Source organism: Prionailurus bengalensis, chromosome C1 (genome assembly GCF_016509475.1).
Source record: "Prionailurus bengalensis isolate Pbe53 chromosome C1, Fcat_Pben_1.1_paternal_pri, whole genome shotgun sequence".
Taxonomy (NCBI): Eukaryota; Metazoa; Chordata; class Mammalia; order Carnivora; family Felidae; genus Prionailurus; species Prionailurus bengalensis.
The window spans coordinates 14543528-14567763 of record NC_057345.1 but is presented as its reverse complement, the minus strand read 5'-3'; the positions used below and the strand labels follow the sequence as shown (position 1 = coordinate 14567763).

General features: G+C 52.5%; 1 protein-coding gene across 3 annotated transcripts; it reads right to left on the bottom strand.

The window, feature by feature from the left end:
- Positions 1-3308: 3308 nt before the first annotated feature.
- On the bottom strand, positions 3309-23199 carry PLA2G5 (phospholipase A2 group V). 3 transcript variants are annotated; one of them, XM_043573932.1, is made up of 6 exons: positions 23076-23199; positions 22837-22984; positions 9284-9333; positions 7942-8086; positions 4541-4647; positions 3309-3847 (listed from the first exon to the last, which is right to left on the bottom strand). In XM_043573932.1, exons 2-6 carry the CDS (start codon positions 22884-22886, stop codon positions 3723-3725), a joined length of 477 nt encoding a protein of 158 aa, XP_043429867.1. In that variant the 5' UTR covers positions 22887-22984; positions 23076-23199; the 3' UTR covers positions 3309-3722. The 3 variants fall into 3 exon arrangements, with proteins under 3 accessions (XP_043429867.1, XP_043429866.1, XP_043429868.1); XM_043573931.1 differs by having other exon boundaries at positions 22837-23197; XM_043573933.1 differs by lacking the exons at positions 22837-22984; positions 23076-23199 and adding an exon at positions 12617-13961.
- Between the last annotated feature and the right edge of the window lie 1037 nt (positions 23200-24236).

The window sequence follows — 24236 nt, the reverse complement described above, 5'->3', positions numbered from 1 at the left end:
CAGCCTCAGGTTACCCACCTGTTAAGCGGGATAATTACATCTGCCCATCAGGTTGTTGGGAGGATGAAGTGACATAACCCGTATGAAAGTCCCCGGCACATGGCAGGCAATCAGCAAGGGGTAGCTTTTACAATTATTATTACCAACAAGAGAAAAAAAGCAACTCACAGGCAAGGAGAGGGAGGCCACAGCCCAGAAGGGAAGAAACAGCGAGAACGGAGGCAGCGTGGAACACACAGGGTGAAATGGGAGGGGTGGAGCGTTGGGGAAGAAGAGAATGATTGGAAGATCAAAATGGAAGGGCCGTGCAGCCAGCAGTGGAAAGATCTTAAACGTCAGGCTGAAGAGGCAATGGGGAGCCACTGAAGGCCTTAGAGGAACAGAGTGGTGCAAGAAAAGATGATTGGGGAGCCCTGACTGATAGCAGCAAACGTCCGCGGGGGCTTTACTTATGCCGTAGTCGTGGGCTTTCCGAATTCAGCGGGAAAGGAGATTCTGTCACCATCCTGAGAGACCTCCAAGAGGTGGCAGGATTTCTGAGGCTCTCAAGGAAGGCTTTTGCCACCTGAGTGGGACGCACCGGAGGCGAGCACTCCAGTTACCTTCCCCAGCTGGCACGGGTCCCGGGAGCAAGTCCAGAAGCAGGTGTGCAAGTGGGGTCAGGAGTTGACCTGCGTCTGAGCAGGCTCTCGACACACAGGACAGGCTGGGACCTCATTTCAGGAGCAACCGCAGGAAGTCCACACCCACTGCTAGGGCGCGGAGTTCTCTCCCCTGGCCCCCTGAGGACACCGCCCCAGCGTGAAGGAACAGCCTGTCCCCCCGCTCAGCACAAGCCCAGACCGGGGAGGCATCAAGGACTGAGTGACCAGGGGGTGAGCCACACCTGTCCAGGCTGTGCCACCAGAGAGGTCAAAATGCCCCCACCACTGTACCGCCTGCCCAGGTCCTCAGTTCTCTCTGTCTCCACCCTGACTCCACTCAGAAAAACCCTACCACCTCTATGCCACGGCTGCCTCCACATCGCACGCAGAACGTCCCCGGGGACCCCCACGAACCCGGAATTCTGTGAGGATGGCGTTTCTGGGCAACGTAGGTTCAGCAAAGCTAAGGGACACGGTACAGTTCTAGGACGGTCCACCCCTCAGGGGACCATGGCAACTTTGAGAGATGACCTCCTTGAAGGTTTGCTTGTCATGCAAGAGATAGTCAAATAAGAGTCAAAGCCTCCTCCTAGGTTTCAGCGACCCCTGGATTTCATCTTTTCCCCAGAGCTGTCCATGTAGTGAGAGTGGGTCCAGGGCCACCACGATGGAGGCCCTCTACAGAGGATGAAGCCAGAGCCCCAACCAGACTAACAAGTCAGGGATGGCCTCTGTTATTCAAGGCCCTCGTGGGGCGCCTGGGTCATTCCGTTGGTTGAGCGTCGGACTTCGGCTCAGGCCGTGATCTCACAGCTCATGGGTTTGAGCCCCACATGGGGCTCTGTGCTGACAGCTCAGAGCCTGGAGCCTGCTTCGGATTCTGGGTCTCCCTCTCTGCCCCTCCCTTACTCAATCTCTCTCTCTCTCTCTCTCTCTCTCTCTCAAAAATAAGCAAACATTAAAAAAAAACTTAAAAACAAACAAAAAAAGAACGTGGAATCCAGAAGATCCTCCCAAGAACGCCCAATGTGGATGAGTCCTTGAATTGCCCCAGATTCCGTTTTCTCTCTCTCTGGGCTGGAGATGAAGACAGCAGGATAGTGATCAGAGCCCAGGGTTTAGAACCAGGATCTGAGGTCTAACTCTAAGTTCTGCTGTTGATGTGCTGTGTGACTTTGGGAAAGTCTCCTAACCTCTCTGGACCTCCATTTCCTGGTAGATAAATAAAAGTCCCCCCCTCCCCCCGAGAGGCCCTTCCAGCTCAAGCCCATCTCAGCCCATGGTGCTGCTTTCATAACCTCACAGCAGCCCTTGTCCACAAATGCCTGCCTCGCCTGTCTGAAGCCAGTACTCTGAGCAAGGATGCCCAGTGATAACAGTCTGAGCACAGCCCGTCTTGCACACCTTAGTGGCAAGACAAGTCCTTCCTGTCACCTGACCCTGATGGGAGATGGGAGAAGCCAGGGCTGGGGTCCCTTCTCCGTCATCCAGGATACCGCAGTTGGAGAGAAACGGCATTAAAGCGAAGTTCCAAATATCCTACACACCCATTTAAAATTGGATTTGGGAAACAGTTTCGATCAAAAAAGTCTGATGAGCAAATTGGTCATTTGAGCCCCATTCTGTATAACGCTGTCAACTACAGACCTGGGTCCGTGTCAAACGTCTCTAAGACACTGGGACATTCAGAGGCATCTCATAAAATTAAATTTTGTCTTGGAAATGTTCAGCACTGGAGCTTTTAAAATACAGATCCCATTTATCATGCGGTTATTTTGGGGTCTGTCCGCGTAAGGAAGCCAAAAGTCCTTTCTTGGAAAGGACTGTCGTTTGCTTTGGAATGTGTCCTGTCTTCCTGCAGTCTCGGTATCAGAATGCCCTTTCTTTTATGAACTGATAGATGAGGTGGGTTTTTTAGAATCCTCACTTGGTAAAAATAAACCCTTCCGCTGAACTTTATTTTTTTAAATGTCCTGCTCTGTGAAATCCCAGAACCTCAGCATTCCCGCTGAGGCTCAAAGTGGCCTCGGGATTCCCACTTTACGTCGCAAGAAACGTGATAGTTGTTTTTGTTGTTGTTGTTTTGTTTTGTTTTTTTAAGAGAAGCTAGAAATCAGAGAGGTTCGGTAACAAGCCTGAGACCACACAGCTGGAGAAGCCAATGCTGGGATTTGCATGTGGCCCTCTCTGGCCTGGCATGATCGCCAGTTATCTTTTCCCCACCTCCTCAAGGAAAACAGACACCCAGGGCTTGGCCAGGGAGGAACCCCAAGGTTTAACGAGATGAACCCCAAAGCAGGCTTGTATCTTATCCCAGAAAACCTTCTGTTCCTGAGAGTCTGTGGTGAACTTTGAGTTGAGTGTCCCAGAGGCAGAGAGTTTCCAGGGCAGAGGAAAATGCCCATGTGGTTTAATTTGTCTTAAGAATAAATTTTATTTAGGGGTGCCTGCGTGGCTCAGTCGGTTAAGCATCCGACTTTAGCTTAGGTCATGATCTCATGGTTTGTGAGTTCGAGCCCCGTGTTGGGCTTTGTGCTGAGAGCTTGGAACCTGGAGCCTGCTTTGGATTCTGTGTCTCCCTCTTTTTCTCTCTCTCCCCCTCTCCCGCTCATTCTCTCTCTCTCTCTCTCCCGACCCCCTCCCCAATAAACAAACATTAAAAAATCTTTGTAAAGAATAATGTTTTCAAACATCTCTATGGCAGAATTAGGGGGTCAATTTTGCTTCTACCTTGAGTAAAAATTCTCTAGAGGGTGGTAGTGATAGTCCGACTACAGAAACTGCAAAGTAAATGTATCTTCCTCCTGGAGAAGGGGCGCTGTCTTCAGGGCAAGCGGGAAGACAGCCGGCCTGGAGCTTGGGGGGAGCCCACCTCACAGCGGACCTTGCGGGGTCCTGGGACCAGAGTCATTCTCCTGGGACTCTCTGGAGCGTGGAGTGTGGCCGTGGGGCTCCGCCAAGCCCCGTGGACCATGGAGAGAGAAGGAGGTCCAGGACTGCGAGCCTCTCTCGGGAACCCAGGGGAGTCGGTGAGCTCCGTGTGGGAGGAGAAGGAAGCAAGGAGCTCACTGAGGGCCACTAGAAGCAGAGGATGTTGGGAAAGTATCGGTAACGAGGATTATAGCTCCTCAGATTCCTCTTCAGGCAGTAGACGAGCTTCCGGTCACAGGCACAGAGCTGCACTTGGCAGAGGGGCCCGAGCTCTGCAAACAGGACGCCAGACGCAGAATGAGGAAGGGAAGATGTGGGCCCTACCTATGCTGCCTCCTGGGCTTGCTTCTAGCCTGAGCTTCCCCTCCCCCCAGTCTGCTTCCTGCCCCAGCAAGCTCTCAGTCTGATGAGGGAGGCACAGCGTCTACACTGGGGAACGTGTGATCTGATGGAAGAAGCATAGCTGATGCCTAGGGTAAGGTTTCAGCCCAGGGAGACACAGCCCCTGCCCTCTGGGAGCTCCCAGTCTGACGGTAGAGACACGGTCTCTCCCCTTAAGAGTTCCCACTCTGACGGTGGAGGCAGCCCCTGCTCTGGAGGAGACACCACCCTCAGACTTAGTTTTGAACTCAGATGGACCTGAGCTTGAATCCCAACTCCAGCTGCGTGCCCTGGCAAGCTTTTGAGTTTCGGTTTCCTCACGTGTAAAATGGGACTGAACGCACTCCAAAAGACATTTGGGGCGCAAGAAAAAGGAAGCATGCAAAGCATTGGGCACCTAGTGAATGCTCAGTCTGAGATGTTTCAGCCCTTACCCAGAGGTCCTCACTGCAGCAATCCTGCCCCTCTTGTCCCCAGCTCCGCCCTCCAAGCTACAGGCTGGCTGGCCTCTAGGGGCAGCTGAACGCAGAGCCAGAAAAGACCCAGGCTCTGTCAGTGGCCTGAAGGGGAAGCCCCAGCCTTACCGCAGGTGACCAGTCCCCGTGCAAATCTGTATTTGTATGACTGTGTCCAGATGTGGCAGCCTTTCTCCTCCAGCCGCCCGTAGCAGTGATCATGCACCCAGCAGCACCTGTCAATGCAAGGGACCTAGAACCTGAGCGGACGGAGCACAGCACTGCTGGGTGGGTGTGGTCTGGCAAAGAAAGAATCTAGGGATGAGGCCGAGTACTTCTCTGCTCTTCCTCTGGGGCTGCCTGCCACCAGCTAGTGGTTCACTGGCCCGCTTTTTCCTCCAAGGCTCACAGTGAGACTACATCTCCCAGCCTCCCCTGCAAGTAGGTGTGGCCACACAGTTAGATTCCGGCCAGGGGATCGCGGGCAGAAGCCATGGACACCACTTCCCGGCCTACCCGTGAAACTCTCCCACACTGTCCTCCTCTTTCTCTCTCTCTCTCCCATCTCTCAGCTGGATGGAGATGACCCTGCAGAGGACTCTGAGGCCACAGGGGAAGGCAGAGCCACAAGATGGAAGGAACCGGGGTCCCGGAATTAACGTGTGATTCACAAGGAACTGTTCCATGAGCAAACAATAAACTTCCGGTGTGTTGGGTGTGGCAGATTGCAGTTTTTTAAAATTGACTTACGGAAAAATAGAGAAGGTCGTGCAGAGTGTTCCCTTTTGCCCCACATCCAACATCCCCTATCATTAACATCTTATATTATTAGTACAATACACTTGTTACGGTTAAACCAGTATGGACGTCGTTGACTAAAAGGCTAATTCGCTAAATCGTAATACATCCTTATTGAGTCATTAACTGTAAAAACTCCATCGTTTATTTAGATTTCCTTACTTTTTACCTAATTTACCTAACGTCCTATTTCCATTCCTGCCTATTTACCTAATGCCCACATTACATTTCATTGTCATGTGTCCTTAGGCTCCTCTTGGCTGGGACAGCTTCTCACACTTCCCTTGCTTTTGGCGACCTTGACAGTTTTGAGGCATACTGGGCAGGTGTTTTGTAGGATGCCCCTGTATGGGATTTGTCTGATGTTCTTATGATAAGACTGGGGCTATGGTCTAAGTATTCCAGCTTTGGCCGTTGGGAGCCCTTTCAGTCAGCTCCTGTGCTCCCTGACATATATCCCTAGCGTTGTGGGAGGTAGCTCTCTTTAAACACTTCCTTAACTTTCGCCCTTACATGAGACTCCAGGCTCATCCTGTATGTTTCCTGCCCTTGTCTTACAATCAGCCATGTCTCCAAGGAGTCTTGTGTTTTTTTTTTAATTTTTTTTTACATTTATTTATTTTTGAGAGACTGAGCACAAGAGAGGGAGGGACAGAGAGAGAGGGAGACACAGAATCTGAAACAGGCTCCAGGCCCTGAGCTGTCAGCACAGAGCCTGACATGGGGCTCAAACTCACGAACTTCGAGATCATAACCTGAGCCGAAGTCGGACGCTTCACTGATGGAACCACCCAGGCGCCCCAGTTCTTTTTTTTTTTTTTTTTTTTTGAAGAATGGTATTAAAGACCAAGTCTAGGCATAGGAATTTGCTTATTGGGGCGCCTGGGTGGCTCAGTCAATTAAGCATCCAACTCTTGGTTTTGGCTCAGGTCATGATCTCACGGTTCGTGAGTTCAAGCCCCACATCAGGCTCTGTGCTGACAGCATGGAGCCTGCTTGGGATTCTCTCTCTACCTTTCTCTCTGATTTCCTGCACTCTCTGTCTCTCTCAAAATAAATAAACTTTTTTAAAAAGTTGCCTGTTGCTAGTGGGTTGTTTCTTTTGGGTCCTCCCAGCTGATAGAGCAAAAAATGTGTGTCTACATTAACCCATGTTTGTACACACATCAGTACATATTTCTGTGCGGAACCACCTGCATCTGTATTAAGCCAAACAGGAGTTTTTCCTGACATCTCCACCTCTAATCTGTCACCACAGGGAGGGAACTCCCCCTCCAGCAGTGGGAAACTTGGCTCCAACCATCTGCCATCCATTTGCCTCATGGCCTCCTTCCATGATCCAGGTCAAGTGTCTCGGAATTTTCCAAAGAACAATCTCTCTATCTCACGTTCAAAGTTCTAGAACTTTGACACTTCCCAATCAAGAAGTGGAATCCAGTTCCCCTCCCTCCGAGAGTCTTTGAGATTGCCTCCACCAGCTGATACCACAGAATTTCTGAGGCTAGACCCTATTGTCTTGCAGTCTTGGGACACTCACTCTTGGAACCCAATAGTCACTGTGCTGTGTGGGGAAGTCCAAACAGCCTTGGAGAGGCCTAAGTGAGAGGAGCAGAGGCCCCCGGCCCACAGCCTCAGCTGAGCTCCCAGCCAGCAGCCAGCCACAACATGCCAGCCATGGGAGGGAGCCATCCAGAAACTGGATCGTCCTGCTTCATCTGAGCTGCCCAAGCTGAGGCCGGGTGGAGCTGAGACAAGCCATTCTGCCAAGCCCAGCCCAAATGGCAGATTCTTAGCAAAATAAATGGTCATGGTCACTTTAAGCCACTACATTTTAGGGTGATACGTTATGTAGCAATAGACCAACTGATTAGGTCTCCAAGATGTATGACACATTACTAGATGTATCTCGAGCAAGTCCGTTAACCTCTCTGAGACAGAGCTTTCTCACCTATAAAATGGTGTTTCAACTGCTGGTGGGAATGCAAACTGGTGCAGCTGCTCTGGAAGACAGTATGGAGGTTCCTCAAAAAATTAAAAATAGAGCTACCTAGCGACCCAGCAATTGCACTACTAGGCATTTATCCAAGGGATGCAGGTGTGCTGTTTCGAAGGGACACATGCACCCCCATGTTTATAGCAGCACTATCAACAATAACCAAAGTATGGAAAGAGCCCAAACGTCCATCGATGGATGAATGGATAAAGAAGATGTGGGATATATATACAATGGAGTATTACTCGGCAGTCAAAAAGAATGAAATCTTGCCATTTACAACTACATGGATGAAACTGGAGGGTATTATGCTAAGCGAAATTAGTCAGAGAAACAAAAATCATATGACTTCACTCATATGAGGACTTTAAGAGACAAAACGGATGAACATAAGGGAAGGGAAACAAAAATAATGTAAAAACAGGGAGGGGACAAAACATAAGAGACTCTTAAATAGAACAAACAGAGGGTTACTGGAGGGGTTGAGGGAGGGGGGATGGGCTAAGTGGGTAAGGGACATTAGGAATCTACTCCTGAAATCATCATTGCACTATATGCTAACTAACCTGGATGTAAGTTAAAAAAATAAATAGATCATTTAAAAAATGTAATCATTAAAGTTAAAAAAGAAAAACAAAATGGTGCTTCAATACTCATCTTCCAGAACTGTAGTGGAATTAAGTGAGATACTTGGGGTGTAGAGCCTAAGTGTAGAGGAGAATTATGAGAACCAGCTCACCAATCGGTGCCGTCCTTGGGGGTCCCCCGACCGCCCCAACCACAGTAACAGCCGTAGAAGCCGTAGTTCGTAAGGGCGGTCTTTCCGGTCACCTTCTCAATCATGGACTTGAGGTCCAGCAAGCCCCCTGGCACAGCAGGCACACCTGGAAGGCAGCCCCCAGCCCCAGGTGAACACATCATGCTTGCCCCAGGCCCGCTCGCCCTGCAGGCTCCCGCCCCTTGTCCTGCCCTAGGACTGGGGGGGGACCCAGGCATCTCCTTCTCCTTCTCCCTGTTAGTGAGACAGGAACAGGAAAGGGGAAGTCAAGTACTAGAGCTAAAAGTCCGGACTTGGCGAATGGGAAACGTGAGTTCCACTCCTGCCTCTGCCGCTCGCAGCGTGATGTTGAGTGCGTCACTTCATCTCTCCGAGCCTCAGCTTCCATGTGTGCAAATTTGCCGGGGGGGAGGGGGGACACTAAAGCAAACGCCTACCTTTTGGAGTCATCCTGAGGATTCAAATGAGAGGAAGGATGTAAGTTATGAGCACAGTGGCAGACACACAGTGAGTGACTAAGAGATATCCAGTGTAATTAATATGGTATCTGTACGAAGCGGGAAGACAGGTGCTTCCCGGAACACCATTTGGAACGTAAGGCACAGAACCTTAGAGCAGGGTGGGATCCTCCGAGATCATTGAAGCCAGCTCCCTCGCCTTACGGATTGGGAAACAGTAGTTTGGAGGGAAAGGTTCGGGTTTCACAGTGAACCAGAGGCCTCCCCTCTCTGCTCTAGGCCTCCCGCCCTCCCTCGGTCTCCAGGGATCTGGCAAGATGTCAAAGATTAGGACAGCCTGGCAGGGGCTGTGGGCATGGTTATGGGACTCCCCTGTGCTGTGCGGTCACCTCCAGCTGGGAGGGGACAGCAGGTGGGGCGTGCATAAAACCCAGGCCGGCATCAGCAGAGAATGACCCAGAAACCAGGGGATGGAGTTGTTATATAAGGGTCTTGTTTTCATTTGGGCTTTATTTTCTTTTGTTTTGGACCAATGTTAAAAAAAAAAAAAATACGCCTCTCACATTTGCAAGTCACGTATTGTCCACATAGCACAACCTTTACCCATCACCACCTAGAATCATGCTACAGCAGCCCCACCAGTCGGCTGAATATCATCCCATGTCACAGAGGAAGAAACAGAGGCTCGGAGAGGAAAAGGCTCTTGCAGACGAATATACAGTAAGTGCAGAGCTGATGTTCAAACTCGAGTCTCTATGACCTCAAAGACTGGCCTCCTCTCCACTACCCTATTATTCCTAAGGGTGGAAGGTCACAGGTTCAGAGGTCATGGGGCCAGCACTTACTACAAGCCAGGAACCAAGCCAGCGTGAGAAGGCCTTTCATCTCTGGGGTTCTGGAAAAGAAAACACATGCCATGGCACACGTCTCAGGAGATGCCCCCACGACGCATTCAGACCTCCCCCCTCGGTCCCCGCCAGGCCCCACCTCTCCTGTTGGGCAACACACGGGGCCGCCTCAGCCGGAAAAGAGATGAAGACCTCAAGGAGTTGATCCCCGAGGCTCCTGGGGGCAGAAGAGCATTTGTGGGGTGTGGCCCCAAAGGAGGCAGGAGAGGGCTTTCCCACCACAAATGCCCCAATGCAATCGCCCCCTCTGCAGAAGATGGCTAAAAGCAACCAAAGAAATAGGCGACAGGTTTCTTAAATGGAGATTTGGTGGCACAAGGAAGGAGCAGGAATTGACACAGGCTGGACGTGGCCCTTGGTGAAGGACACAAGGACCGGGCAGGGAGAAAAAAAAAAAAAAAACTGGACAAGGGCAGTGATGATGCAGGGGTGGGAGACGGAGGGGAGCATTAAGTCCCCTCATGGTGCTTGGTTGCCGGTGTTCAAGGATGTCTTCCCTGCTGGGGTCTGAAGGCAGAAGCGGGGTGGCTTTGCCCTCTCTCCCAACACTGAGAATAATGTGTGGCCCCGAGTGAGTGCTCAGGGAGGAAGCATGGGCTGGTCCCGTGTGAGCAGCTTTCAGGGCCTCGTGATGGCTTTGTGAGTCCCCGCACTTTTGCCTTCATGGGGCCCTTCCTCCAAAAAAAAAAAAAATTCTTTTAAGTTATATTTTCCAACTACGTTGGTATGGAAGCAAATACAATCCAGGCTGGATGCGTGATTGTATATTCATTATTATTATAGCCAGTGTTTTTTTTCCTCCTGATTCTAAAAGAATTAAACTGAAGACCTTTCCACGGACCTCAGGCACTGTGCCTACCTTAAGAATAAGTGGACCCTGGGTACCCGTGAGAGCTCCGAAGGGTAGGTATCACTGTTTCCATTTTGCCAGTGGAGAAATGGAGGCTCGGGTAGCTCATGGAACTTGCCAGAAGTCACACAGGTGGGGTAGGAAGTGGAAGAAGGGTTCAAACCCACGCCTGTGCACCTGTCACGGCATCGCACAGCCTCCCTTCCTACAGGGACAAGCTTCACTTTGAGCCATGGAGCTGGAGGCCCCAGCTTCCCTCCCCACGCCTGTCTCCGGCAAACACATGAATCACTGGCCTTGAGTCCCAAAAAGTCACACCCAGAAGGCAGAGGAAATTCCATGTGTCTTGGGCCAGTGCCTGATTCTAACTTGGCCTCAAAGGTTCCTTACCGGCGGCTGGCTGTTTCCCTTCCTACTCCGGATCCCAAAGTCCTTGTTTATCCACAGCTGTTCAGCTGGCCTGTGGTCCGTCAGGACTTCCCCTTCGGTGCCTCTGACCCCTGAGCTCAGTGGTCCCTTGTGCAGTGCTCTGCCCCGAACCCCTGACACCTGTCAAGGCCTGGTTCCGTACACACAAGCTGTGGCTCCCCAGGGCTCCTGGCTACTGGGCTGGCCTCTCCATGCCATCCTTTGTCCGATAGCTCCTCTGAGTTCCAAGAACATTCCTGAGGGTTCTGTCCACCCATGACCTCCACCCTGAAGGCTCTGACCAGCCAAGGAAAATGGCCCTGGACCCTACGTTTCCACACCAGTCTTCCTCAGCTGCTTCCCAGAGCCACAACAGGAGAAAGGTGCCAGTCGCCACGCACAGGCACCCACAGTGTGCCAGGTTCTGTCCGCTGCTCTTTAAAAGCCTGGCGAGCTCCCCGGCAGGTGGCTATTGTGAAGCCTGCAGGCTCAATGTCTGTCCCATCAGCAGTCATTTGTTGGACGAGGGGATAGCAGCTGTTGGTTTTACAGGTGGGGAAACCGAGGCTCTGGAAGGGGATGTGCCCAGTACTCCAGCCCAGGAATCTACTCTGTTTCGCTGCCTCCAAGCAGCAACTCTGCACCCTTCCCTGTGTTCCTTTTCTATACTGGATGGTGCTTTGAAGTCCTGGGGACCTTGCTGGGCTGGGAATGGACAGCCCCTCCCAGGACCAGCTAATTCCTAAAGGTAACATAAGACTCCCCTTGAGCATGGCTGTCATAGGCAAACCAGCCAGTCTGAAACTCACACCCCAACCTCTCCGTCTAACTCTCCTGATCCCAGCCAGAGTTTCCTCTGCCCTTTTTCACCCCAGGGCCAGAAGCAGATAGCTAGGGACCAACACTGCACCCCTGTAGCCCAGAGCCTGCTGAAACCATTCGGGCTGGCCAATCTCATAGCGTTTACCCTGCCCCCCTTTGCCTTTCCTGTGGAAAACACAAGAAAGGCTCTGGGCTGAGCTTTCTCTCATTTCTTCTGCCTCCTGATCAACCCTGATGCTTCCCCATGTGGCCCCGCATGGTATGGTATGTCTCCTGCTCTCAGAAACTGTAAATAACAGACTTTTTTTTTTATTTGAGAGAGAGAGAGAGGGAGAAAGAGCACAACTAGGGGAGAGGGACAGAAGGGGGAGAGAGAGACTCTTAAGCAGACTCCACGCTCAGCTCAGAGCCCTACGTGAGGCTCGATCCCACACCCCTGGGATCATGACCTGAGCCAAAATCAAAGTCAGACACTCAACAGACACTCAACAGACTGAGCCACCCAGGTGCCCCCAGACTAGCTTTTAAATGGCAACCAGCTCTTGATCTGTCGGCCTCACAATATACCTGAATCAGATCAAAATCCCAGGCACATTTTAGAGGAGCTGGGCCCAGGGCTGTTGGTGCCACGGAACAGCACGAGACCCCATGGAAAGGGGCCTGAAAGAATACAACAAAGAGGCGGCAGAAGGTTCGAAATAGCTGCCCCAGGGTCCGGGAGAGTGGCCATCGGCGGAGCCCAGAGCCGCCCCCCAGGAGAAGGATGTGGGCTCGGCTATTTCCATCCAGTGACCACAGAGGAAAATGAGCACAGCCACAAGATAATTTAGGAGGAAAGTGGTAGCTGAGGTCATGAGAAGTGGAGGAAGTGGAAACAGACAGCCTAACGGCGGCACGAAAACGTGGGGGCCGAGGAGTGGCCGGGTCACCGGAGGGACGGACCCTCAAGTCCACACGCAGCAGCCCCCCCCCCCCGCCGCCACCATTCTCCCGGACCCCCCAGTCGGGTCTCAAGCTAGAAAGGACAGACAGCACCAAGCCCCACGGCACAGCAGGCACGTGAGAGACCTCCCCCGGGTCTGTGGGGGAGGCACCGGGGGATCAGGGGCCTCCTCTCGCAGCCCCTCTCCCTCCCTGCGCCCTGCCCACCCCACCCCAAGCGAGGCAGCCCCCAGAATGAGATTCCTCACCAGGGAGACCTTCTCTCCGTGTCAGGCCTGCAGCAGGGGCAGGGGCTGGGCCTGCGGGTTTTAAAGGCCTCTCTGCCAGCCTCCCACGCTCCTGACCAGACGGCTCCGGGACTGACGGCTCACATAGAAGGGCCTGCCTCTCCCCTCAAGACCCCCGGGGGCTTGGTCCCTCTCTGTTCAGAAGCAGCTATTTCCTGAAGGGTTCACAGTGCCTCGGTGGCTTTCAGGAGAGACGCTGGAGAGGGTCTGGCTTGGGCCGCCCACGGTCCAGGCTTCTCCACGGGGGCGGGGAGGCTGGAATCCCCCTCCCGGGGCAGCCTCCCCTCCGCCCTCCACGCTGCGTCTCTATGGAGTCCTCCAGCCCACGGCTCCTGTTCACATTTCATCCCGTCTCGCTGGGCCTCAACTCAGGGACGGCCGTGGCAGCCAGGAGGCACCCCTCCCGGACTCTCCCCTCGTCCTCTTCCTGTCGTTGCTGACTTGCCAACCCTCGCCCTGTTCCTGAGCTGGGGAGACCCAGGAGCCTGTGAAAGCCGCACTCTGGAGATGCTGGCAAATGTCCCTCGAGCCCAGCTGGCACCTCCCTGTTGGCACCTGACTCCGACTGGCACGGGATTCCCACATTCCTTCTCCCTGGGAAGGAGAACCCTCCACGCTTGCAGTTAGAGACGGGCAAGCTGGCGTCCCCGCTCGGCGGCTCAGTAGCTGTGTGGCTCCAGCCAGGTCACCACACCTCTCTGTCTGTTGCTGTGAACTATGAGAATAATGCTGCCCTGCTGCCCCAGAGGCTCATGGCAAACCAGCTACATAAAACAAGGCCGGGTAGGGAGGTGTGAGGCTCACGGGTTGGCATCACAGACTCTAGATCAACTTCGAGTCCTGGGTTCAAATCCTGGCTTCCCCACTACGAGCCACAGCTGCTTCGGGCCGACTGTAATTGGCCTGCCTCAGTGTCCTTGTTAGGATGCCAAAGTGAATGGATGCATTTATAACAGAGCAGTGGCCAAATAATGCTGGTAAGCAAATGATGAGTAGCCTTCTAGAGTGTTCTGGACGAACATGGGTAGCTGTTACTATGCTCTGTTCACTTCTGTTAATCCGTGCCCCCGCCCGGTCCCTGACCCATGTGCGCACACTTTTCCGAGAAGACGTGAGCGTGAGTTCCTTTGTCTCGTCGCTCTTGCCTTCTTCGCTCTCCTTCCTCTGCTCACGGCTGCGTCAGAGAGAAGCCCCTCCTTCCAGGCTTCAGGGCCCTTGTCTTCCCGAGACCTAACCGCTGGGCACCCCGCGGAACCCTATGAATCCAGTTCAACACAAGAAAGTGCTTACTGGCCATCTGCCACATGCAAGGCCCTGGGCGGGGGGGTGGGGAGGTCACGGTGAACAAGACCGAGGCCCAGCCCCCGCAAGCTTCCCTTCGGCTCGAGGGAACAGACAGCAAAGGCATCAAATAAATACGGGCCAGTATGTCAGGGGGTGACAGCTCCCCTGTTCCTTCCTCCTCCTACTGACACTCCGGGGCCTCACCATCCCAAACCAAACACAATGAAGCAAGAGAGAGGAAAACATCCCTTGCCTCTGCAGACCTGTCTCTCCAGTTTTGTTTTCCACTCTAAAAGCCAGACTTCCAGGGGCGCCTGGTGGTTCAGTCGGTTGAGCGTCCGACTTCGGCTCAGGTCATGATCTCACGGTTCGTGGGTTTGAGCCCCGCGTCGGGCTCTGTGCCAACAGCTTGGAGCCTGGAGCCCGCTTCGGATTCTGTGTCTCCCTCTCTCTCTGCCCCACCCCTGCTCGTGCTCTGTCTTTCTCTCTCTCTGTCTCAAAAATCAATATTTTTTTTAAAAAGCCAGATTTCTGGACTGAGAAACCTCCACTGGTTCAACACCCACTTCCGTCTGAACGCTTTGCTGCCTGAACCCTCTGCTGTGTCCCTGAGCTGGCTCCCAGGGATCCCCACCAAAGCCTGGTGTTGCCCAAGCTTGGGCTTCACCCCCCAGCCCTCCCTCTCTCTCTGGCCTTAAGAGGGCCACTCTCAGCCATCTGCCCTCCGCTGCTCAGCCCCCCAAATGCAGGTGTTTTCAAGGGATCTGCCCTCGGAGTCTGCTCCGCTCTGTCTGCACCTCTCCCGGGGTGAGCTCATCCGTGTTCAGGGGTTTAGGTCTTATTTCTCCGCAGGTGTCCAGGAGCTAGCCCAGCCGAGCAGTGTCTGGCTTTAGCTGTGACCCAGTGACACTCCCTGAACAAACGATTAAGTATGGGGATGAGGAGAAAGCACAATGTTAGCTCGAAGGATCTGAGCTTCAAGTCAGACACAACTGGATTCAAATCTGGATGTCTCCGTCCCAACCATTTCCACTCCCTGTCGAGTGGAAGACTCTTGAGGGCAGGATCCTTCTCTGATTCATTTCTGACGCCAGCACCTAGAGCAACATCTGACGCCTGGTAGGTCCTCAAGAATTATCTGTGGGATACGGGCACATGCACCCCGATGTTTATAGCGGTGCCATCAACGATGGCCAAAGTATGCAAGAGGCCCAAATGTCCATCAACTGATAAATGGATAAAGAAGATGTGGTTTATATACACAATGGAATACTGCTCAGCAATGAAAAAGACTGGAATCTTTCCATTTGCAGCAACGTGGATGGAACGGGAGGGTATTATGCTGAGTTAAATAAGTCAGTCGGAGACTGGAACTTGAGAAACTTAACGGAAGACCATGGGGGAGGGGAAAGGAAAAAAATAGTTACAAACAGAGAGGGAGGGAGGCAAACCATAAGAGACGGTTAAATACAGAGAACAAACTGAGGGTACATGGGGGTCTAGGGGGAGGGGGAAATGGGTGGTGGACATTGAGGAGGGCACCTGCTGGGATGAGCACTGGGTGTTGTATGTAAGGGATGAATCGCGGGAATCTACTCCCGAAACCAAGAGCACACTGCATGCACTGTATGTTAGCTAACTTGACAATAAATTACAGTAAAAAAAAAAAAAAAAAAAAAAAGAAAATAAATACCTGTGGGATAAATTAAACATCTCATAAACATGCCTGTTCTCTGGCACCTGCTCTGTCCATCTTGCACAGGCTCGTCCCAGGGCTGAAGCCCCACTGAGGGCAGCCAGAGACACTTGGACATGGTCTCATCCTGAGACCAGAGCTGCCGAGATGCCCTCGGCCTCATCGGAGGGTTTGCTGCCTCCCAGGAGGCTGGCATATAGAGCAGGATGGCCCGGAGCTCACTGGCAGACGGTCCACACTGAGTCCTCCTCCTCCTCCAGGGAGTTATACCTGATTGCTCCTTCCGTAGGAGGGCTGCCTGTCTCTGGAGTGTTGCAGAACTCATCACACACGTTGCCTACTTCAGCACTTCCAACGGAAGGAGGGGGTTTCGAGGCTGATCACTCAGGAAGGGAGGAGGGGGTGCCCGGGTGGCTCGGTCATGAAGCTTCTCACTCTGGCTCCGCTTATGATCTCACGGTTCATGAGTTTGAGCCCTGCATTGGTGAGCACAAGCCCCACTCTCTCTCTCTCCCTCTCTGCCCTTTGCTCACTTGTGCCCTCTCTCTCTCAAGAGAAGAGAAGAGAATAAAAGGAAAGGAAAGAATGAGAAAGGAACTCAATCCTCAGCGGACACCCACCGTGCCACGAGCAGAAGACAGGTTCAGCATTCGGGATCTTGAATCCCCACAATATCTCATGGGGCATTAGGACCCCATTCTGTAAGGAAGGAAACTGAGGGGCAGATGTCAGGTCGCTTACAAAAGCCTGACCCAAAAATCTAAAGCCTGGCCTATCACCCCAGTCCACGTTCTTGCCACTACACAAAGGGGTAGACCCCCCAATAAAGACTTAATGGTCATGATTTTCCCAGGACATCTGACCGGTGTCACGTGATTTCCTTATAAACAAGGTGGAGAAGTAAAAGCTTGAGTAATAGTCAGAGCTCATAATTCCTGATAATTGCTTGATGGGAGGAACCCAGTCTGTGGTTATAAACTTCCAGCCCAGGGCTACAGGCAGTGCTAGGAAGTGCTACATGGCCTTTCAAAACGTTAGAATTAGTTGCTAATTTGTAAGTGTTAGGAGATCTCGGACAGAAATCCAGATTTCCAGCTTCTCTTTAAAAGTCCTGGCAATCCTGGGGCGCCTGGGTGGCTCAGTCATTTAAGCGTCCAACTTCGACTCAGGTCATGATCTCACGGTCTGTGGGTTCGAGCCTCGCGTCGGGCTCGGTGCTGACAGCTTGGAGCCTGGAGCCTGCTTCTGATGCTGTGTCTCCCTCTCTCTCTCTCTGCCTCTCCCCCACTCTCACTTTGTCTCACTCTGTCTCTCAAAAATAAATAAATGTTAAAAAAAAATTTAAAAAAAAGTCCTGGCAATCTTGGCTCTGGATCCCCACACACCCACAATGGCCAGACCCCATCAACTGGACACGTGTTTAGCTTTGCCCTGGTCTCCGTCATTCCTTACTGTCCCATCTCCACCTGTCACACTGCTACTCCCTGCCTGGAGGGCTCTCTAGTGGCCTGTCATAGAACTGGGCTTGAGTCCTACCCTCTCAGCCCGCCCCTCAGTAATGGGACAGTGACGGCCTTGAGAGCAGAGATCATCTCTCATACAAACTTGTGTTTCGAGTGCTGAGCTCAAAGCAAAGCACCTGTACTGGGGGCACCGATCCCAGGACACAGAGATCACCGAGGGCTTCCTAGAAGAAAAGTCACCTGTATTGAATCTTCTAAAGTAGGTTGGAGAAATCAGAACCCTCGTGCACTGTCAGTGGGAGCATAAAATGGTACAGTTTCTGTGGAAGACACTATGGAGGTTCCTTAAAACATTCCAAGTCGTGGGGGTGCCTGGGTGGCTCAGTCGCTTAAGCGACCGACTCTTGATTTCGGCTCAGATCATGAGCTCATGGTTCATGAATTCAAGCCCTGCATCAGGCTCCGCGCTGTGACAATGGGATTCTCTCTCTCCCTGTCTCTGCCCCTCCCGTGCATATACTCTCTCTCTCCCTCTCTCTCTCTGCCCCTCCCATGCTCGCTCACTTGCTCTCCTCTCTCTCTCTCTCTCAAAATAAATACACAAACTTTAAAAAAATTCAATGTAGAATTACCATATGACCCAGCAATCCCACCTTTGAGTGTGTGCCCAAAAGAATTGAAACAGGGCCCCAAAGAGGTCCCTGCACACCCATGTTGGTAACAGCATTATTCACAATAGCCTGAACATGGGAGCAACTCAAGGATCTACCAATAGGCGAACGGATAAAGCAAATGCAGGCTATACATACAGTGGAATACTATTCGGCCTTAAAAAGGAAAGAAATTCTGCAAAACGCTACAACCTCAGTAATGGGGACAACCATGTTACCTGCCTCGTCTCTCTGTTCTAGGCTGATCCGTGGCAGGCGTTCAGAATTGAGTTGTCACACGGTAGGGGCTCAGCAAATGTTTGCGATTTTTCCCAGGAGAGTGGGGCGGGCCTCCGCGTCATTTCTCAGGAAAGGAACTTTCTCTACGTGTTTAGCAGGTGTGGAGGAATGGTGGAGGGGCTGGATGAAGAGACACAGCGGAGTAGGTCACCAATAAGAGATGAAGAAGTCCTACCCCGACATCCCCCCGAACAGAAACCCGCAAGGACCTGTGACCCCAAGCCCGCTATCACTCAGATCACAGAAGCAGCGGCCGTCTTGGCGGTGACGGCAAAAGCATGATGCCCACGAGAAGGGCTCCTGGCCAGACTCATCGGGAGGGGTCTGTCTGGTCCTGACCCCCATTCTGAGAGCCTTTCTGGAAGACTAGGGGGTGTCTGGGTCACAGGATGCCTGTCTGATGGAGGGATCAGGGGCTGACTGGTGTTTGGAAGGGGGCTGGGGGCACCCAGTCTCTGTCTCCAAATTTCTGAAGGGCTGCCGAGGGTGAAAAGCACCCTACTTGTCCCATGTGGCTCCCGATTGTGGAGGCAAGACCAGACGAGGATGCCCCATGGAGGCAGATTTGGGTTCAAGCCCAGGATGTCTTTTCTAGCAGCCCAAGTGTCCCAGGAATAGAATGAGCAGTCTTGAGGGAGGCGAGCTTCCTGTCCCCGGAGGCACTTTTTATTTACTGCATTTTAGGAACAAATATAGTGCAGAAGGTGGGGACTGAAGAGGTAGGGCATGCCCCACTCCCCCCTCAACCTCTTTGGAAAAGGAACACGAGGGACCTGTCAACAGCACATGAAGTGAGCTTAAGTCAGTTTTGGAGTGGAAGTTCTAGCCTGTAAAAGGGTAAAAAAAAAAATGACAATTTAGCAAAATTGCAAACAAAACAAAACAAAACAAACAAACAAAAAAAACCACGCAGAGAAAAGCCAGGAGCCCTTCAGCATTCTACGACATGGGGAGAGCTGTCAAATATTCCATGCCCTCTGCCTCGTGGGTCTCCCCACCCCCGACCTTGACTCACGCCACAGTCGTGTTCAGGGCTGTGACAAAAAGCAATATCAGTTGAGTCGGGTGCTGACTGGATGGGCTCCAGGGTACCCGCCGCACTGACATTCTGCGACAGTGCGTGCTGTCACATTCACATTAAAAGCATGCTAAGCTTTGCTACCTAGGGCTTTGGCACTTGTTGCTTCCCCGGCCTAGAATACTAATACTTCGCATTAGCATTAGCTCCAGGTCTCAGCACAAATGCCACCTCTTCCGGGAAGCCTTCCCTGACCACCTCCCTAGGGTAGTTCCTCCTCCTCCACTTAAGCTCATATCATTGCTTTTCCCCTCGGTGACACTCACCATCATTTTGGACTCTCTTTCATGTATTTCTTGACTTGTTTAGGACTTCTGTCTCCTGCCCCTTCCACTACAGGCCGGGAAACTCATCAGTCTTGTTCCCTATCTTTTCAGCAGCTAACACATAGCCTAATACATATTTGGTGTTTGATATTTATCTGTGGAATAAAGAATAATTGGGGGTGGGGAGGATGTGAATGAGCCAAGACTTAAGGGAGTAGCCAGCCTCACCAGATTTCAGCTATTCTAGAAGTCAGCAGCCTGCTCTACTGATATACACGGGGGCGCCCAGCTGGCTCCGTCGCAAGAGCGTGCGACTCTTGATCTCGGGATTGTGAGTTCAAGTCCCACGTTGGATGGTGAGATTACTTAAGTAAAACTACAATGAAGGTATGTTAACTGACTTGAATTTAAACACATAAATGTTTTAAAATAACTTTTAAAAAGTCATAAAATTGAAAAAAATAAAAATAAATGAAATGAAGGGACACACAGGTCGTCTTATCGTGGGCTCAGTCTGTTCCTGCATGTGTAACAGCTACTCTTCAGTAAGACTCATCTGTCTTCCACCAAAAACCTTTGCTGGAAATGCAGATTCAAACACTCACCTGGGAGCGAATGCCTGCTTTGTTTTATCTTTGAAATCCCAATCAAACTGTTCATTCTCAAGAAACATACTTTGAGCTAGCCTTCCCTTCTGTCTCTGTTTCTCACTGTCTTTTTTGGTTTTTTTTGCATTGTGAAAACCTGCTTGTTTTTCCACGGTGTAATGTCACTTTTTTTTTTTTTTTCGGAGAAACCCTAGAGCAGGCTCTGATTGGGAAGATCCAACATGGCGCCCAAGGCTCTAGGCTCATGGTCCTGACACCCACGATTCCAGGCGCTTCTACTTCTCACCAATCCCAGTCCAACCCAGCAGCTATTGCTGGAGAAATTCCTGTGGGCAGAGCTCCAGCTGGGCACTACAGGAAACAAGTGCAAAGCTTAGCCCATCGTCCTCTGCACTCCAGAGTTGAGAATCCAGCGCCTGTCTGTTAGGATGGGGGAAGATGAGAACAGGCCTTTGGAATGCCCATAACCCTCGAATAACATTTGAACTCCTTCCCCGGGCCTAAGAGGAAGCGTGCCCTCCTCGCACAGCCAGAGTTGCTGGCTTCCTCCTCTGCTCCTGGTTCAATCTGCTTAACCTCTAGGTCGGCACGTATCACCTGCTGCCAGAGTCACAGGTGCCTGTCTCCCCCCACAGGCCTGTGGCCCTTCATGATCTGGCCCCACCACCACCCTTTCCAGCCTTGCCTTATCTATCCCCCCTGCTCCCCAGTGCATTCCTGGGAAGAACGCTTTTTGTTCGCCAAATATACCGCACAGAATATACAGTTTGGCAGGTGGTGATAAACACTCCAGAGAACAATAAAGTGGGGGAGGGGGCTGGGAGTGCTGTGTGTGTGTATGGGAGAGGGAGCTTGATGGTGAGGGTGGCTCAGTCGGTTAAGCGCCCGACTTCTGCTCAGGTCATGATCTCACAGTCCGTGAGTTTGAGTCCCATGTCAGGCTCTGTGCTGACAGCTTGGAGCCTGGAGCCTTCTTCCAATTCTGTGTCTCCCTCCCTCTCTCTCTCTCTCTCTCTCTCTGCCCCTCCCCCAGTCATGCTCTATCTCTCTGTCTCAAAAATAAATAAACATTAAAAATAATAATAATAAAACAAACAAACAGCATGGCCAGGAAAGGCCCCCCCTGCAGAGGTGACATTGGAGCAAAGCGATGGAGGAGGTGAGGGAGTAGGCCACGGGGACATCCTGGAGAGGAGCATCGCAGACAGAGAGGAGAGCATATACAAAGGTCCTGGGGTAGAAGCATGGCTGTGAGTTGGAGAAACAATAAGGAAATTAAGTCTTCCTTTGCCAAAAAGCCTCCTTGTGAACCCACCACCCCACTCGGACCGTAGGTTCCCCCCTCTGTCCCCAGACCCCCTGTGCGCTCACTCATCATTGGACAATCAGATTCTATCTCAGCGTCTCCCCCTCAAGACTGCGAGCAGCTTGGGGACAGGGACTGTGCCTTTTATTTTGCCAGGCCTGGTGCCCAGCATAGGGTTTAATATACATTTATTGACTCAAGTGAACCCTTGGATGAATGAACAAAGCAGACCGGGAATCCGTGAGGATGCGTTATTCACGTCTACACTTGCAGCACGTCTACACTGGCACAGGCTGGGTCTGCGAACAGGAAGTTGGCGGAATGACTGATACAAATGGCCAAGGCTTACCAAGTGCAGTTACCCCGCTAAGCTCTTCATGCGGCTTATCCCATTTCACCCTTAAAGCGATCCTACGAGGTGGGCACTGCCATCATAGGCCATTTGCAGAGTAGGACACCGAGGCCCGAAGGGAAAGAAAAATCACACAGCTGCTAGGCAGGGAAGCCCTGAGTTGAACCTGACAGGTCTGACCTCCCAAGGCTACAGAAATCCAGCCCACAGGTCAGCTGCCTTCCAGAGAGAGGGGGCCGGGCACAGGGCGGGGCAAGGAGGGCTATGGAGGGACCGAGGAAGAGGCCAGAGAGGTCTCCCTGTAAGGGCCTGGACGGCACCTTCCCAGCTCTGTTTTTCCTCCCGCGGGGACCAAAGTGTCCCCATTCGGCGGATGCTCAGAAAAGGTTAAGGAACCGTTGATGATTCTTTTTCCCAAAGAGGAACATTTTCTTGTGGTCTACGTTAAAAAAGAAATTCAGGCAAAGCCTCAGACGAACATAAACACAGAGTCCTCTTCATACCCGTGCCTGGCTTTGCCTCCATTTTCAGGGACCACTTTCAGGGTCACCTTCGGCCCCCTTTGATTGGGGAAAGGGTTAACATTAGGCAGGGAGTGATAAGGGACCCTCGGGGAGTCAGGACACAGCTGTGAGGGGGAGGCTGAAGAAGTGGAGGGGCTTGGGCGGGTGGGGGGGAAGATAAACATGTTCCAGGCCTGCCTGGGCTAGGTGCCATGAAGGGAGTCTCACAAACTTTCTGATAAGATCCCAATAAAAAGTCAGGGACAAAAGTCCTTGGCGGCTACCCCGTCAGGACCCCTCTCACTCTTGAGAGGTTTATACTTTGTCTCAATAAACTCTATCACTTTGCTTATTCTCTGTTGTCTGGGAGATTCACTCTTGGACCCCGTGAGACTAGAGCCAGCCTCTCCCCGCCCCCTCCTGAAACACCTGCAGGTGCGGCCTTGCCTCCTTAAGAACCGCACGGCTCACCAGGTTTGCCACCTTAAGGGAAAGGGACTCCAGGACCCCAGGGAGACTCCTCCAGCAGGGCCTGTGCCTGGCCCACCCTCCCCAGAGACCCCCCCCCCCCGCCCCCGCCACCCCGCCCGGGCTCTCCAGACCCCACCTTCTCCCGTCTCTCCCACTACCTGGCTTGCCCCTCCCAGGATAGGCAGCCTCACGCCTGTCACTGACCTTCCCGGCCCGGCCTCTGCTCCTGCTCCCGCGGCCGGGCCTGCTCTCATCGGGCTCCCGGCTCTGCTGGCTCCCTGCCCCCAGCCACAACATTGAGGCCCACAGGCTGACTCTTCAACTCTTCTCTTGGACTCTTCCTCTCCAGAATCTTAAAGGCATGAGTGGGAGCAAGTGAAGACAGGCCTGGGGGTGTTGAGAGAAACTCGCACCTGCACCCAGAGGGACATTCCCCTGCTCACCCCCAACTGCTTCCACAGATGCAGGAAGTCCAGCAAAAACCTGGAGCCTGACCTACCAGAGGGGCCTGGGCGGTCACCCAGAGAATTCCAGCGGGGGTGGCTTAGAGTCCAGAATGATCCAGGTCACAGCCTTATCCGGCTTGACAGGGCCTTTGCTAATCCCACACACACACCCCACCCCCAGCCTGGAGGAATTGCCTCCACCTCGGCCCTGAGCTCAGAACTCTCTTAGGGATCTGACAGTCTGCTAAGTAACGTGGCTATCGGAGCATCAGGGGTCCTTGGTCTTGGCTGAGACAAGGGCATGATCACAGAGCCGGGGGATGGGATGCCCAGGAACACAGATGGTGGGGGGTGGGGGGGGGGGGAGCAGGGTAGAGTGGAAGGTGCTAGAGCCACCGGGAAAGCAAACGTACTGGAAGTGAGCTCTCAGAGAGGGGACCGGTGGCCAGAAATGCAGTGGTGTTGGCACTTACTCCAAAATAATTTCCCGAGTTCCTACTCTGTGCCGGCCGCCGGGTTCAGAGACGAACGTGGGCAGGGGACTCCTTGCTCGGAGTTTAATGCTGGAGACAGCGCAGGAACGAGCAGGCCACCGAAAGCAGGGCGGGAGTGCAGGGATGGACAAGCCCAGAGCAGCAGTGTGGACAGGGACACCCTGCCCTGGCCAGTGGGGGCCGGGGAATGATAGTAACAGCAGCCACTACAATCACAGCAGTGGTGTTAACGCTTACGGGGTGCTTGCTGTGTGCCAGGCACTGTGCTGAGCGCAGCCCGTGATTTCCCCCATTTATACAGACATCAACTCCATGGGGAAAAGTGCTACTCAGACAGGGGGTCCAGGAAGGTGGCCAAGGTCACAGCTAACCAGCCAGAGGCTCCCGCGAGCCTAGAAGGTCTCTGTTCGTTCAGACTGGCAACTCCCAGCTTGACTGCTCTAGTCCCTGACACAATACAGACATTAAATCTTTGTTCCCTCACCTTCAGAGAGGAGGGAAAAAATCATTAGAAAAACAATCTAGAAACGCGTAAAGTCAAAAGTGAAACTTCCCCATATTCACCCAAGGTAATCACTAGTAAGAATAATGTTTCTTTTTCTTTCTGTTTGTTTTTGTCTACGTTGGCTTTTCTGGTGGTTTCAGGTCTTTGTTGTTTGTTTGT

Bases quoted from the DNA above. Each gene is read 5' to 3' on its own strand.
- PLA2G5 (XM_043573932.1), bottom strand. From the start codon at position 22,886: ATGAGAGCAGGCCCGGCCGCGGGAGCAGGAGCAGAGGCCGGGCCGGGA. The intron at 8,087-9,283 runs GTAAGTGCTGGC...GCTGCCTTCCAG, and splicing joins GGCTTGGTTCCTGGCTTGTA to GTGTGCCTGCTGTGCCAGGG. The intron at 3,848-4,540 runs GTAAGGCTGGGG...TCCTGTTTGCAG, and splicing joins ACGGGGACTGGTCACCTGCG to AGCTCGGGCCCCTCTGCCAA.